The sequence below is a fragment of the Lagenorhynchus albirostris genome, chromosome 9, assembly GCF_949774975.1.
Source record: "Lagenorhynchus albirostris chromosome 9, mLagAlb1.1, whole genome shotgun sequence".
NCBI lineage: Eukaryota > Metazoa > Chordata > Mammalia > Artiodactyla > Delphinidae > Lagenorhynchus > Lagenorhynchus albirostris.
The window spans coordinates 32,385,820-32,402,181 of NC_083103.1; the positions used below are offsets into that span (position 1 = coordinate 32,385,820).

The following is a 16,362-nucleotide window of genomic DNA, read 5'->3' on the forward strand; positions in this document are numbered from 1 at the left end:
AAGTCTGGACCTGCCGAAGGGGCAAGAGACTTAGCACTTCCCTCTTTGTTTCCTGGTGCGCGAGGAGAGGGGATTAAGAGCGCTGCTTAAAGGAGCTCCAGAGACAGGCGCGAGCTGCCGCTAACAGCGCGGACCCCAGAGACGGGCATGAGACGCTAAGGCTGCTGCAGCTGCCACCAAGAAGCCTGTATGCGAGCACAGGTCACTCTCCACACCCACCTTCCGTGGAGCCTGTGCAGCCCGCCACTGCCAGGGTCCCGGGATCCAGGGATAACTTCCCCGGGAGAACGCACGGCGCACCTCAAGCTCGTGCAACGTCATGCAGGTCTCTGCCGCCACAGGCCCGCCCCGCACTCCGTGCCCCTCCCTCTCCCCGGCCTGAGTGAGCCAGAGACCCAAAATAAGCGGCTACTTTAACTCCGTCCTGTCTGAGCAAAGAAGAGGTGACCTACACGCAGAGGCGGGGCCAAATCCAAAGCTGAACACAGGGAGCTGTGTGAACAGAGAAAGGGAAATCTCTCCTAGCAGCCTCAGGAGCAGCGGATTAAATCTACACAATTAACTTGATGTACCCTGCATCTGTGGAATACCTGAATAGACAACAAATCATCCCAAATTGAGGAGGTGGACTTTGAGAGCCAGATTTATTATTTTTTCCCCTTTTTCTCTTTTTGTGAGTGTGTATGTGTATGCTTCTGTGTGAGTTTTCTCTGTATAGCTTTGCTTTCACCATTTGTCCTAGGGTTCTATCCATCCATTTTTGTTATTACAATTTAAAAATTTTTTTTCTTAATAATTATTTATTTTAATAACTTTATTTTATCTTTATTTATTTTATTTTACCCTCTTTCTGCCTTTCTTTTTACTTTTTCTCCCTTTTATTCTGAGCCCTGTGGATGAAAGACTCTTGGTGCTACAGCCAGGAGTCAGTGCTGTGCCTCTGAGGTGGGAGAGTCAACTTCAGGACACTGGTACACAAGGGACCTCCCAGCTCCACGTAATATCAAAGGGCGAAAATCTACCAAAGATCTCCATCTCAACACCAACACACAGCTTCATGCAATGACCAGCAAGCTACAGTGCTGGACACCCTATGCCAAACAACTAGCAAGACAGGAACACAACCCCACCCATCAGCAGAGAGGCTGCCTAAAATCATAATAAGTCCACAGACACCCCAAAACACACCACCAGACGTTGACCTGCCCACCAGAAAGACAACATCCAGCCTCATCCACCAGAACACAGGCACTAGTCCCCTCCACCAGGAAGCCTACACAACCCACTGAATCAATCTTAGCCACTGGGGACAAACACCAAAAACAATGGGAACTATGAACCTGCAGCCTGCAAAAAGGAGACCCCAAACACAGTAAGATAAGCAAAATGAGAAGACAGAAAAACACACAGCATATGAAGGAGCAAGATCAAAATGCACCAGACCTAACAAATGAAGAGGAAATAGGCAGTCTACCTGAAAAAGAATTCAGAATAATGATAGTAAAGATGATCTGAAATCTTGGAAATAGAATAGACAAAATGCAAGAAACATTTAAAAAGGACCTAGAAGAACTAAAGATGAAACAAGTGACGATGAACAACACAATAAATGAAATTAAAAATACTCTAGAAGGGATCAATATCAGAATAATTGAGGCAGAAGAACGGATGAGTGACCTGGAAGATAAAATAGTGGAAATAACTACTGCAGAGCAGAACAAAGAAAAAACAATGAAAAGAATTGAGGACAGTCTCAGAGACACCTGGGACAACATTAAACGTACCAACATTCGAATTATATGGGTTCCAGAAGAAGAAGAGAAAAAGAAAGGGACTAAGAAAATATATGAAGAGATTATAGTTGAAAACTTCCCTAATATGGGAAAGGAAATAGTTAATCAAGCCCAAGAAGCACAGAGAGTCCCATACAGGATAAATCCAAGGAGAAATATGCCAACACACATATTAATCAAACTGTCAAAAATTAAATACAAAGAAAACATATTAAAAGCAGCAAGGGAAAAACAACAAATAACACACAAGGGAATCCCCATAAGGTTAACAGCTGATCTTTCAGCAGAAACTCTGAAAGCCAGAAGGGACTGGCCGGACATATTTAAAGTGATGAAGGAGAAAAACCTACAACCAAGATTACTTTACCCAGCAAGGATGTCGTTCAGATTTGATGGAGAAATTAAAACCTTTACAGACAAGCAAAAGCTGAGAGAGTTCAGCACCACCAAACCAGCTTTACAACAAATGCTAAAGGATCTTCTCTAGGCAAGAAACACAATGGAAGGAAAAGACCTACAATAACAAACCCAAAACAATTAAGAAAATGGGAATAGGAACATACATATCGATAATTACCTTAAATGTAAATGGATTAAATGCTCCCACCAAAAGACACAGACTGGCTGAATGGATAGAAAAACAAGGTCCATATATATGCTGTCTACAAGAGACCCACTTCAGACCTAGAGACACATACAGACTGAAAGTAAGGGAATGGAAAAAGATATTCCATGAAAATGGACACCAAAAGAAAGCTGGAGTAGTAATTCTCATATCAGACAAGATAGACTTTAAAATAAAGTCTATTAGAAGAGACAAAGAGGGACACTACATAATGATCAAGGGATCGATCCAAGAAGAAGATATAACAATTGTAAATATTTATGCACCTAACATAGGAGCACCTCAGTACATAAGGCAAATACTAACAGCCATAAAAGGGGAAATCAACAGTAACACATTCATAGTAGGGGACTTTAACACCCCACTTTCACCCATGGACAGATCAACCAAAATGAAAATCAATAAGGAAACACAAGCTTTAAATGATACATTAAACAAGATGGACTTAATTGATATTTATAGGACATTCCATCCAAAAACAACAGAATACACATTTTTCTCAAGTGCTCATGGAACATTCTCCAGGATAGATCATATCTTGGGTCACAAATCAAGCCTTGGTAAATTTAAGAAAATTGAAACTGTATCAAGGATGTTTTCCGACCACAACACTATGAGAATAGATATCAATTACAGGAAAAGATCTGTAAAAAATACAAACACATGGAGGCTAAACAGTACACTACTTAATAATGCAGTGATCACTGAAGATATCAAAGAGGAAATCAAAAAAAACCTGGAAACAAATGACAATGGAGACACGATGACCCAAAACCTATGGGATGCAGGAAAAGCAGTTCTAAGAGGGAAGTTTATAGCAATACAATCCTACCTTAAGAAACAGAAAACATCTCGAATAAACAACCTAACCTTGCACCTAAAGCAATTAGAGAAAGAAGAACAAAAAAAACCCAAAGCTAGCAGACGGAAAGAAATCATAAAAATCAGATCAGAAATAAATGAAAAAGAAATGAAGGAAACGATAGCAAAGATCAATAATACTAAAAGCTGATTCTTTAAGACGATAAACAAAATTGACTAACCATTAGCCAGACTCATCAAGAAAAAAAGGGAGAAGACTCAAATCAATAGAATTAGAAATGAAAAAGGAGAAGTAACAACTGACACTGCAGAAATAAAAAAGATCACGAGAGACTACTACAAGCAACTCTATGCCAATAAAAAGGACAATCTGGAAGAAATGGACAAATTCTTAGAAATGCACAACTGCCAAGACTGAATCAGGAAGAAATAGAAAATATGAACAAACCAATCACAAGCACTGAAATTGAAACTGTGATTAAAAATCTTCCAACAAACAAAAGCCCAGGACCAGATGACCAGATGACCAGATGACCACAGGCGAATTCTATCAAACATTTAGAGAAGAGCTAATACCTATCCTTCTCAAACTCTTCCAAAATATAGCAGAGGGAGGATCACTCCCAAACTCATTCTACGAGGCCACCATCACCCTGATACCAAAACCAGACAAGGATGTCACAAAGAAAGAAAACTACAGGCCAGTATCACTGATGAACATAGATGCAAAAATCCTCAACAAAATACTAGCAAACAGAATCCGACAGCACATTAAAAGGATCATACACCATGATCAAGTGGGGTTTCTTCCAGAAATGCAAGGATTCTTCAATATACGCAAATCAATCAACGTGATACACCATATTAACAAATTGAAGGAGAAAAACCATATGGTCATCTCAATAGATGCAGAGAAAGCTTTTGACAAAATTCAACACACATTTATGATAAAAACCCTCCAGAAAGTAGGCATAGAGGGAACTTTCCTCAACATAATAAAGGCTATATATGACATACCCACAGCCAACATCGTCCTCAATGGTGAAAAACTGAAAGCATTTCCACTAAGATCAGGAAGAAGACAAGGATGCCCACTCTCACCACTTTTATTCAATATAGTTTTGGAAGTTTTAGCCACAGCAATCAGAGAAGAAAAGGAAATAAAAGGAATCCAAATCGGAAAAGAAGAAGTAAAGCTGTCACTGTTTGCAGATGACATGATACTATACATAGAGAATCCGAAAGATACTACCAGAAAAGTACTAGAGCTAATCAATGAATTTGGTAAAGTAGCAGGATACAAAATTAATGCACAGAAATCTCTGGCATTCCTATACACTAATGATGAAAAATCTGCAAGTGAAATCAAGAAAACACTCCCATTTACCACTGCAACAAAAAGAATAAAATATCTAGGAATAAAACTATCTAAGGAGACAAAAGACCTGTATGTAGAAAATTATAAGACACTGATGAAAGAAATTAAAGATGATACAAATAGATGGAGAGATATACCATGTTCTTGGATTGGAAGGATCAACATTGTGAAAATGACTCTACTACCCAAAGCAATCTACAGATTCAATGCAATCCCTATCAAACTACCACTGGCATTTTTCACAGAACTAGAACAAAAAATTTCACAATTTGTATGGAAACACAAAAGACCCCGAAGAGCCAAAGCAATCTTGAGAACAAAAAACGGAGCTGGAGGAATCAGGCTCCCTGACTTCAGAGTTTACTACAAAGCTACAGTAATCAAGACAGTATGGTACTGGCACAAAAACAGAAATATAGATCAATGGAACAGGATAGAAATCCCAGAGATCAACCCACGCACATATGGTCACCTTATCTTTAATAAAAGAGGCAGGAATGTCCAGTGGAGAAAGGACAGCCTCTTCAATAAGTGGTGCTGGGAAAACTGGACAGGTACATGTAAATGTATGAGATTAGATCACTCCCTAACACCATACACAAAAATAAGCTCAAAATGGATTAAAGACCTAAATGTAAGGCCAGAAACTATCAAACTCTTAGAGGAAAACATAGGCAGAACACTCTATGACATAAATCACAGCAAGATCCTTTTTGACCCACCTCAGAGAGAAATGGAAATAAAAACAAAAATAAACAAATGGGACCTAATGAAACTTCAAAGCCTTTGCACAGCAAAGGAAACCATAAACAAGACAAAAAGACAACCCTCAATATGGGAGAAAATATTTGCAAATGAAGCAACTGACAAAGGATTAATCTCCAGAATTTACAAGCAGCTCATGCAGCTTAATAACAAAAAAACAAACAACGCAATCCAAAAATGGGCAGAAGACCTAAATAGACATTTCTCCAAAGAAGATATACAGACTGCCAACAAACACATGAAAGAATGCTCAACATCATTAATCATTAGAGAAATGCAAATCAAAACTACAATGAGATATCATCTCACACCAGTCAGAATGGCCATCATCAAAAAATCTAGAAACAATAAATGCTGGAGAGGGTGTGGAGAATAGGGAACACTCTTGCATTGCTGGTGGGAATGTGAATTGGTACAGCCACTATGGAGAACAGTATGTAGGTTCCTTAAAAACTACAAATAGAACTACCATATGACCCAGCAATCCCACAACTGGGCATATATCCTGAGAAAACCCTAATTCAAAAAGAGTCATGTACCAAAATTTTCATTGTAGCTCTATTTACAATAGCCAGGAGATGGTAACAACCTAAGTGTCCATCATCAGATGATGGATAAAGAAGATGTGGCATACAATGGAATACAATGGAATACAATGGAATATTACTCAGCCATAAAAAGAAACGAAATTGAGCTATTTGTAATGAGGTGGATGGACCTAGAGTCTGTCATACAGACTGAAGTAAGTCAGAAAGAGAAAGACAAATACCGTATGCTAACACATATATATAGAATTTAAAAAAAATAAGTCATGGAGAATCTAGGGGTAAGAAAGGAATAAAGACATAGACCTACCAGAGAATGGGCTTGAGGATATGGGGAGGGGGAAGGGTAAGCTGTGACAAAGTGAGAGAGTGGCATGGACATATATACACTACCAAACATAAAATAGCTAGCTAGTGGGAAGCAGCCGCATAGCACAGGGAGATCAGCTCGGTGCTTTGTGACCACCTAGAGGGATGGGATAGGGAGGGTGGGAGGGATGGAGATGCAAGAGGGAAGAGATATGGGAACATATGTATATGTATAACTGATGCACTTTGTTATAAAGCAGAAACTAACACACCATTGTAAAACAATTATACTCCAATAAAGATGTAAAACAAAAAAAAAGTTCAGATAGCAGATTACAGTATATGAGTCAGTGTGTGTGTAGGTGTGTGTTAAGTATGACTAAAGGAATAAACTCCTTTAACGCAACAGCAACAACCAAACAGAAACCTCTTCTAGTCTTACCAGCAGACAAACTAAATTTCCCAGTCTAGAGCGAAAAGACAACTTCTGGAACAAAAATATTTTCTTGGTGTGTAGCCACAATAAAGAGACTATGGGATAGGAAAGCATGTTCTTAGACTCTTTTTTTTTTTTTCACCTATAAATGGGCACAATAATAGAACTACCTCATAGGTTTATAGTGAGGTTTAGAAGATGTAATATAGGCAAAATGCTTAGCAAATGCCTGGAAAATAATCACGTAATACACGAAACCATTATCACAACCACTGGCACCACTTGAGGTCCCTGTGTTCATTCTTTGACCACCACATCCTGCACAACCACAAGCTGCTCTTTCATGCAGAAGGATTTAATGATTACTCTAGAAACTATTAGGTCCCAGTTTCAATTTTAGGAATATCCATGAGAGTCTATACGATCGCTGGAATCAATCTGGATTTTGTTTATCAAGGCAACGTATAACAGGAACAAGTTATAAAATAATTACAGTCACTTTGGTTTTTAGATGATTTATGCTTGTTTGGGTAAAGCTTTAACATGCTTTTGCTTAAAGTGGATTTTAATTCTCAGCTTCCATTACGGCCTCAAACCGGTTTTATTTATCAGAATTGTTTCACATGTAGACTTCCATTATTTCTCCTGATATTTTCCACAAAGAGCATGCGTGGCATAATATAATACAAAATAATAGTAATATTTACATATATTGTAGGTTTACAGTATACCAGGCAGTCCATAAAATGGAAAACTGATACATAAAGAGGTGGTGGAATTGTGTTCTGCAGACTATGTGCTCAAATTCTAGAGAGTCATTATACTACCCCTATTGAGGGAGACAGACGGAGAGAAAGAAAGAAGGAAGGATCTACATTCTATTCCTAACACTCAAATCTTCAACAAGTACTGAATAAAAATGCAATAGGACTATTATATTTCCAACTAGAAAAAAGTTATAATAAAATCTTTTAATACTTATTTGTTATTTCTGGGTTTTAAAATTCTCATTTTTATTTTAAAGTGATACATATATTTTAAAATTAAATGATAAAATTCATATATTTTATAAAAATTAAAATAAGTGTTTATATATGTATATATATTCAAAAATGCCCACATACTGACATCTATAGGCAATAGGGAGTAAGAAAAAAATAAGTTGCAAAAACTGTTAAAAGCTGGAGAAGGTACAGAATTCTCATTTTCATGGTGAGGAAAGCTATCAGACAGAATGGCAAAGCGGGACTTTTGAAACTTCTGAACCTCTCCATCTCCTTTTTCAGACTTATTTCTGCACATTCTCACTACTCCCATGCTTTAGGTGGCCCCAAACTCCTGTCCCACAACTTGCTCAGTTCTACTCCGACCACCCCCCCTCCACCAAATGGGATTTGCACAAACTATGTAGAGCTACTCTTGAGCTCTATTTGGCACTAAACTGAAGCTTGAATTCTAAAGAACTGTTGGCTCCAGCGACACTGTGATAGGGTTTCTCAGATGTTGAGTACATTTTACCATAGAATTTCATGGTTACAAGGGATTTTAAAAGGCAGTTGTTTCACACATCTTCCATCCCCAATTATAAATATAAAAATACCTCACCCTACAGGAAGGTATTCTTTTCATGTGGTTACCAGATTGTATTGTCATAACATCACAGATAGAAACCTTGCCACTATCTCAGGCATTCTTTTCCTTTACAGAGAACTCGATATACTAAAATCCATTAGTACACAGAGTCCAAAACTGCCTTCTCAAAATCTCTACCCACCATCCACCGTAGAGAGTAAAATGTTTTATTCCTTTTTATTTTCAAGACAGCTTTTCAGAAACTTCAGGGTACTCTCCTATCTCCCAGGGTCTCTATTTTTTGGTTACTTACTCTCACTCTTCACATAGTATGGCTTAAAAGTCTCTCCATCAACCGGAGGACTCTTCTATGAATATTACCTAAGCTGTCTAAATATTTCTGAAATGTAACAATCAAGAGTCAATGCAACTTTCTCCTTCTCATGTAAAAGTATGCGTGCATGTGCACACGCACACACGTACACTACACACACAAACACACATATACACATTCCTTTCTCTGTACCTCTTTAGCAGAAAGACATGCTGCTCTCACTACCTGGTTGTTTACGACCATGCCATATCCTCTGCGTTTACTTACTTACAATCTAGTACAGCTACACAGAGGGACTTTATTAGTTGCCTGTTGGTTACAATTCCAAGAAGGAAATTCTAACTGATTCAGTTTTGTTTTGGTAGAGACACCTATGAGGTAATTAACTGTAGCCCGTGATGTCAGAGACACATAAAAGCAGCACGACTTCTAGGGACTACTTCGCCAGGTAAGGGCCAGGTGACAAGGATCCCAGAGGACATGTAGTTACTGAGAACTGGGTGTATATGGCATCTGCAATACATTTTAGTCTTTCAGGCTCTGATAATACTTCTAAATTTGCCATCAGTTAATACTTTTTATAGTCTGAGATAACTTTTTTCTTTTACTGTTTATTAATCTCTTTTATTTTGGAAATGAGATATATAGCCTCCTTCACATTCAGATAACCATGATTTTTATAACTCTAACTAAACAGCAAAAACTAATATATCAAATGTATTATACTTTTGAGAAATCTCAAAACCCTATTGTTAGGATTTATTGAATTTTCCATGCTGACTTTGGGTACATTATACAAGTTATGCATTTTAACAAATTTTATAATTTTGGATAAAACTTTGAAATCACAATAGCAAAATATATGCTCCATTTAACACATTCATTGAAAAACTTGGTCCATCATCTGGCTATCTGTATACCATGCCAAATGTAGAGATGATGGCCTGAAATTCTTAATAACTCCAACCATGTTTTCCTCATTTGCCTGGATATTTTGTGTGTCATGTAGAAACAACCATAGATAATTTAAGAAAATATCAGTAAGCTAAAGGAACAGGTTTTTCCTTATTCACATCATGCATAAGCCTGTCTCTTCATCTGTGTCTCTCCTGCAATAAAGAAAGGCTGATTTCGTTGCTCTTTCACTCCATGGTCCTCACTGATGAGATCTCTCTGTCTCTTCTCTAGGGGAACTTTCCTCAACCTGGTCTATGTCTCTTTCTTTCTGCCTTGAACAATGTTGTCAGAATAATTCCCCTAATATAATTCTTTAATTATATCATTCTTTTACAGAGCTTCATGAATGGGTTTTCTGTTGCTTATTCTGAAGTCCACACTGAGCTAACCTTTGAGTGGTCCCAGTCTATGCACAACAGCTTTATTTTCTGATCTTTCCTGACTCAATCTGTCTTCTTCAGTCACTGCAACCCTGTCACTGGTATTGCACATGCATTATGCCGAAGTCATTTCTATTTTTATGTTTTTGTTTATTATCTTTTCCCAACATGGAAGACTACAAAAAGTGATAATTTTCAATGACTCTTGGTCTGTTTTTGTAATAGGGAAGAACATTTTGTATTCTATTACAAGTTGATCACTAAAGGGATGTTGCCTATAAGCTTAAATTATACATAATGGTCCATCTCTGGGAACCCTGCATCCCAGGTAATGAGAATTAAGCTAAAATTCCTTTGTTTAGCTCACAGGAAACATCCTGACCAGGTCTACCTGTGAGTGACTGCAGGGAAGAAAAAATTAACACATGCCCTCCGGAGGCTGCCGTTTTAGTATATAAAAGGAGCCTGAATTCTAACTCAGGCGATATGGTTCTTTGGGGCACAAGCCCAGCATCTTCTCGGTTTTTATGGCTTTCTGAATAAAGTCACTATTTCTTGCCTCAAGAACTCGTCTCTTGATTACTGGCCTGTTGTGCAGGGAGCAGTACAAGCTTAGGCTTGGTAACATTTTGACTAGCTATTTCTATTGAAAATATTGTTTATAATTCTCCACTAACTCAGTGAATCACATATACTTGTGTGATATTGAGCACAGGTGTTTTAAAAAGTGGATTATTTCAAACCAATAAAATAATTTAAAATCATGTAATTTTGGAAACATGCTCAGACTCATATTTTATATGACATCTTTTTAATACTGGACTTTGGAGAGAATTTCATGTTCAATAAATAATGATTCCATTTAAATAATAACAAGAGTCAATATAAGATGCTTGATTTGATTTTTAACATGTCATCGCCTCAAAGCCATGAGGTTTCTGGGTCAAGAGGCAAGGACAGTGGAGAAGATAGAAGATGGTGAGAAGGGACTACATAGTGTAGCATCTGTCAGCTTTTTAAACAGCTTTTTGCTTTGAATCAGTAAACTATCTTGAAAGGGTATGGCTATGGGTAAGACGGCAGAGCAAATTCCAATTAACACAACTCTCATCAATTCACTTAAGCATTTTGAGCAATAATTTCCCATTTACTGAATGGGGACAATAATATTTAATCTATACTTGTGGTGTTGAAACAAGAAAAAAAAATATAAAGCATCTAGTAGAGCCTCTAGTAAACGTATAACAAATAACAAATGCTGCCTTGTTTCTACCTTGGCTTTTTTTTTTTTTTCCTTGAGAAGCAATTTCAAGTCATATAGTTTTTTTAATACTGCATAGAAATCTAGCTCATAGTTCACTTCCTTCCAAAATAAACACGGCAACAATAATAAAACTGTTCCAATTCTACTGCGTTAAGTTTACCCCATTTCTTACCACCCCCCACCACTATCGCCACGATCAAGTTTTGATACTATTAAAAAAAGGCCAAAGTCCTCTACAAGTTATAAACTTCAGATCACAGAATCTGAAAACAAAACAAAAACAAAAACAACGGCCCACTGATGTCATTGTTATTGGATCTATTGATGGGCAGACTTATGTGGGCCCATCTTAGTGGGACGATAAAGGAAAGTACTCCAGATCCTTAACGGTTGAATTGAGATCTGCAGACAAGCAGCATCAGTATCGGGATCACCCATCACCAGGGAACGTGTTAGAAATGCAGAACCTCAAGAGCCACCCTACACTTATTTTATAAGGATCTACATTTCAACAAGATTCTTATACATTAAAGTGTAAGTAAGAATATAAAGAAATGAATGCATTTAGAATAAACTTATTCTTGTGAAGTCTCTGAATGGAGTTTGGCTATGGAGGAAAAGAACTAAGAAAATAAAAGGAAAACACAGCCTTACCTTTGTTTCTGACCTATTTCCAGAAGCTTCTGAACATCAGTTTTGGCAGATTTCTCATCATTTTTCAAATTCTGATAAGAAAAGTGGGAAAAGGAAGTCTTATTCACGTGATAAATTGAAGCTTACTTTACTTTTGTGTTTATGGCACAAGGGGTGGCTGCACTTATGCCCTGAAATAAGAATGTACAAACGAGGCCATGATGGTCCCCATGGCTCTCAGGATGCACATGGGCTCTCAGGATGCACAATTTATGACACCAAGTGGTGCAAGTGCTACACAGTGAGTGAAAGGGAATGAACTGAGATTCAGCCTTTAGAGGTTCAGTGGAGGAGAAAGTACTCTCCAAATACCTAGGTCTCTTTATAAGTGAATATAAAACAGATCTTCTGCTCTTCATTTGAAGTTTTACTATGTTCTCTGCAGGCATGTTAAACTGGTTCTGGCATAGTTTCTACAAACACAAGGGGACATAAAAGGCCTCCCTAAATAAGCTAAGTAATAATACATCAGGATGAAAGCAGTCAAATGGCATGCACCTGTTTGGTCTTGCCTATTTATTATTTATGAGTAACGCATTACAATGCACAGAAAAACTAGGGCCATTTAAAATTGTAACTGTTCTGTATAGATAGTATATTAAAGAAAAAACAGTCATTACTGTTTATTTACTCTGGCAAATTCAGCATTGACAGACCCTGAATTAAAAGAGAAAAGCCTACTGAGCTTTTCTCATTAGAGAATCTGACCCGTTAATCCTTCCCTGAAAACTTTCTTATTTATACTTAGTATATTATTTAACAAGGTGACCTATCCTTTTTGATATTAAAAGTTAAAACAATAATATTGTTTGTAAAAAGAGCAGCTATGACAGGTAAGGAACTGACAATAACAAGAATGGCAAACATGCTGCTTACCTAATATTTAATTAACAACAAAGCCATAGTGTCTGCCTTCACCACTTTTTCAGCCTAATGCTAGAAACAATTTTCATGTAGTAAGTTAAGCATTCTGATATAGATGTGGTGGGGTGAGCATCACAAGAGAATCCTTTTCCCTAAAATGACTGATTGATATCATTATTAGGAAGCAGCCAATAAAAGGTGCTCTGTTTATTTGAAAAGAGTAGCTTGACGTAAAACACAAAAAAGCAGGTTTGGGGGAAAATCACCAATTTTACAGTTTACAGATTTACAGTTCAAAGTGCATCATGGCCACATGACCTGGGACAGGTCACAAAATCTGCACTTTGACTTCCTTATCTGATAAACAGGGATGAGAATTTTGAAGAGCCTACATTAGACAGTTACTGGAAAACTCAAAGGGGATAATAGATGTGTGAAAGCACTTGGTGAAAAGTATAATAAAAATATGCTTATTCATTTTACCATCTGCTACACTCCAGGCATTCTGAAGGAAACAAAGATTAAAAGGGCATGGCACTATCCTCAAGAAATTAAAAACAAAACAAAACATGAAATGAAGAAATGAAAATATGAAAAGGGTAGGTATGCAGATGAGGGTCTGAAAAATGTATCCAATTAGAATAACTCATTAGTATTTGATTATTATTTCCCCAGCAATGTCCAGAGAAGTGGGGTATACGTCTTGGAAAATAATTTTGATGACTTTAAGGATAGCAAAGATTGATATACCTACTTAATTAATACAATGTTTATATATGGATCTATATTGTGATGCCATCCAGGTGCTATGGTTACAGAGATGAACAAGGCTTTCAAAGCTCATGTCTTTCCCACTGGAAAAAAATATGAAAAAAATGTGTACAATGGGCAATATATTTTTTTATTTACTATGAGTTTGAAACCTGGAATCAACATTTATTAGATGTATGACTTTGGGAGATTCCTGTGGCCTCTTTGAATTTCATTTCCTCACTGTACAATGAGTAAAATATTATCTTATTTTGTGAAAAGCTTGTTGAGGGGATTTAATAAGATAAAAATTAAATAAAAAACACCTTGCACAATGGCTGTCACAAAATTTTAAAAAGGCATTTTAAAAGATTGCAATTACATTTAGTGATAGATGTATTACCCTTTCAAAAAGTAACTCCACAAAATTGTACATTTATTTCAAGTAATTTCCTAGACTGTAATTCAATGTCTTTTTTTTTGGATTCTATATATATGTTAGCATACGGTATTTACGGTACTTGTTTTTCTCTTTCTGACTTACTTCACTCTGTATGACAGTCTCTAGGTCCATCCACTTCACTACAAATAACTCAATTTCGTTTCTTGCTATGGCTGAGTAATATTCCATTGTATATATGTGCCACATCTTCTTTATCCATTCATCTGTCGATGGACACTTAGGTTGACTTAACTTAGGCTGCTAGTATAGAGATACTGAGTGTCCTGGCTGGAAGTACTGACCACTCATGGGCATTTATTTCACCATAAGCTTGAAAAATTCTCAACGTGCCAGGTGTTTCATGCCTCTAAGAAGGTGCAAGTGTCTTAAATATTCTTTGAAGTCTCATAAAACTTGTGAATTTCTACTTAATGAAAAGGTAGCATTCTGGCCTCAACTTCCTATATGGAAATCAATATGCACCCATTTTCATCCTAGTCAGTGCGTCCCTAATGCTCTGTGCAAACTTCTACCATAGAACTGTTATTCCTGCACTGTTACCATCTTGCTACCTGTCACTGTATCCTACTGGAGTGTGAGTAAATTTTCTGCTATTTTCATGTTCTCAAGATGTAATACAACTTCTGGAACAAGAGCTTGGGTGTTGGGTTCAAAATACCAGATCCACCGCCTAACTTTCTCTGTGCTCTCAGATTCCAAGCCCTTTTCTAACTCTGTTTTCTCACTTGTAAAATGAGGCTAATAATAATCATAGCATAATCATCATGTGAAAATTAATTAAAAATTGGAGAAAGAGGACCTAACACAAGAGACCACATTCAATAAACTGTAGTGCTTACTGACACCATAATCATCATCATGGGACTAAAAAGCTAAGAACAATGGTGATTACACAAGGTTCAGAAACTTGGTTCAGTGCGATAACTAACAGACCGGCTGTGGAGTCAGACTGCCTGCATTTAAACTCTGGTTTCCTTTGTGACATTCAAGCATGATTCCTCATGTGTAACAAGAAAACTCACATTTATAGTGCCTACCCTCATTGATATATTAGGAGAATTAAATCCTATAATAAATACATACAAAGCTTTTAGTATCAGTATGTATTCAAAAATACAATGTTAAAGGAAAATATTAAAATATATTCTCAGATGTTTCAGAAACTTTTCTTATCAGATATAGATCTTGTCTTTGGTTTTTGATTTAGATTTCTCTGAGTACTAATACATTTTCACAGATGACACTTTCCTTTGCAAGGCATTTACCCATTTTAGTAATGAGGTTTATTAAAGAATTTTCAGAACTATCCTTTGTGGAATTTAAAGTTCTCTTCAGGAGATCATTTCTATATTCATTTATGACTCTTAGCCATAACTGCTTTTCATCATTTTGTAATATAAAAAACACAGGGGTCAAACTGATCTTAGAAACTGTGAGAAATTGATGGCTTTGCCAAGCACACAGTTTTCTCATTCCTGAATTTGCAAACCACAGATTCCCAGACTGCATTTCAAATGACATTTCTTTTCAAAGCTCATATAATAATAAATAATAACTCCCATGTTCAAGCCCAGAAATATATTCAAAACTGGTAAACGAAAATGCAGAAGTCTTTACATGTTAACCCACTGAGACAAACCAGGTGACTCCTTACCCTTTGCTGCTGAGAAAATTAGTTTTCATCTCACCTGAAGGTTGACTTTAATTCCATCAAGTTCTCTTGATGTTTTTGTCAGCTGGCGGAGGATGGTGCTCCGCTCCTTCAAGACTTGCTTCAGCTGCTTTTCTAGCTCTCCAGAGTCCTGTCTAACACAGAAAGAAAAGGCATGAGGGCCCCCCAAATGCCTTCATTTGGCTCTAGCCACTTTGACCATAATCACAGACCCTTGCATTTTAAGCAAAATCTAGATAAACTGAAACCAATTATTACTAGGATTTTTTTTTTTTTGCGGTACGTGGGCCTCTCACGCTGTGGCCTCTACCGTTGCGGAGCACAGGCTCCGGACACACAGGGTCAGCGGCCATGGCTCACGAGCCCAGCCGCTCCGCGGCATGTGGGATCTTCCCAGACCGGGGCACAAACCCGTGTCCCCTACATCGGCAGGCGGACTCTCAACCACTGCGCCACCAGGGAGGCCCAGATGTTTTGTTTTTATTAGTTCATCTAAAAAGGGAAAATTGAAATACCAGTTTTTTAAAGAAATGTTTCATTTTGCATTGAGGACTATCCAGGCTACAGTTTCCAGAACAACACTGCACATCTTTTGCATGTATAACAGTTTATCAGATACCTCTTGGAAAACAGATATTTTCCATGACATTACACACTTTTTTCTAAGGTCATTGAAGTTTTACAGCAAGAGATTTGATTTGAACCAAGGTAGATCAGAGATATAGACAGGTTCTGACACT

At 37.3% G+C, this 16,362-nt stretch overlaps 1 protein-coding gene across 1 annotated transcript in view; it reads right to left on the reverse strand.

The window, feature by feature from the left end:
* LUZP2 (leucine zipper protein 2) overlaps positions 1-16,362 on the reverse strand; it is a 445,330-nt gene that overhangs the window by 210,765 nt on the left and 218,203 nt on the right. The window contains exons 2-3 of the mRNA XM_060157750.1: positions 15,639-15,756; positions 11,835-11,905 (exon numbers count right to left, since the gene is read on the reverse strand). Of these exons, the coding sequence (XP_060013733.1) occupies positions 11,835-11,905; positions 15,639-15,756 (189 nt within the window). The remainder of the gene's footprint in view (positions 1-11,834; positions 11,906-15,638; positions 15,757-16,362) is intronic.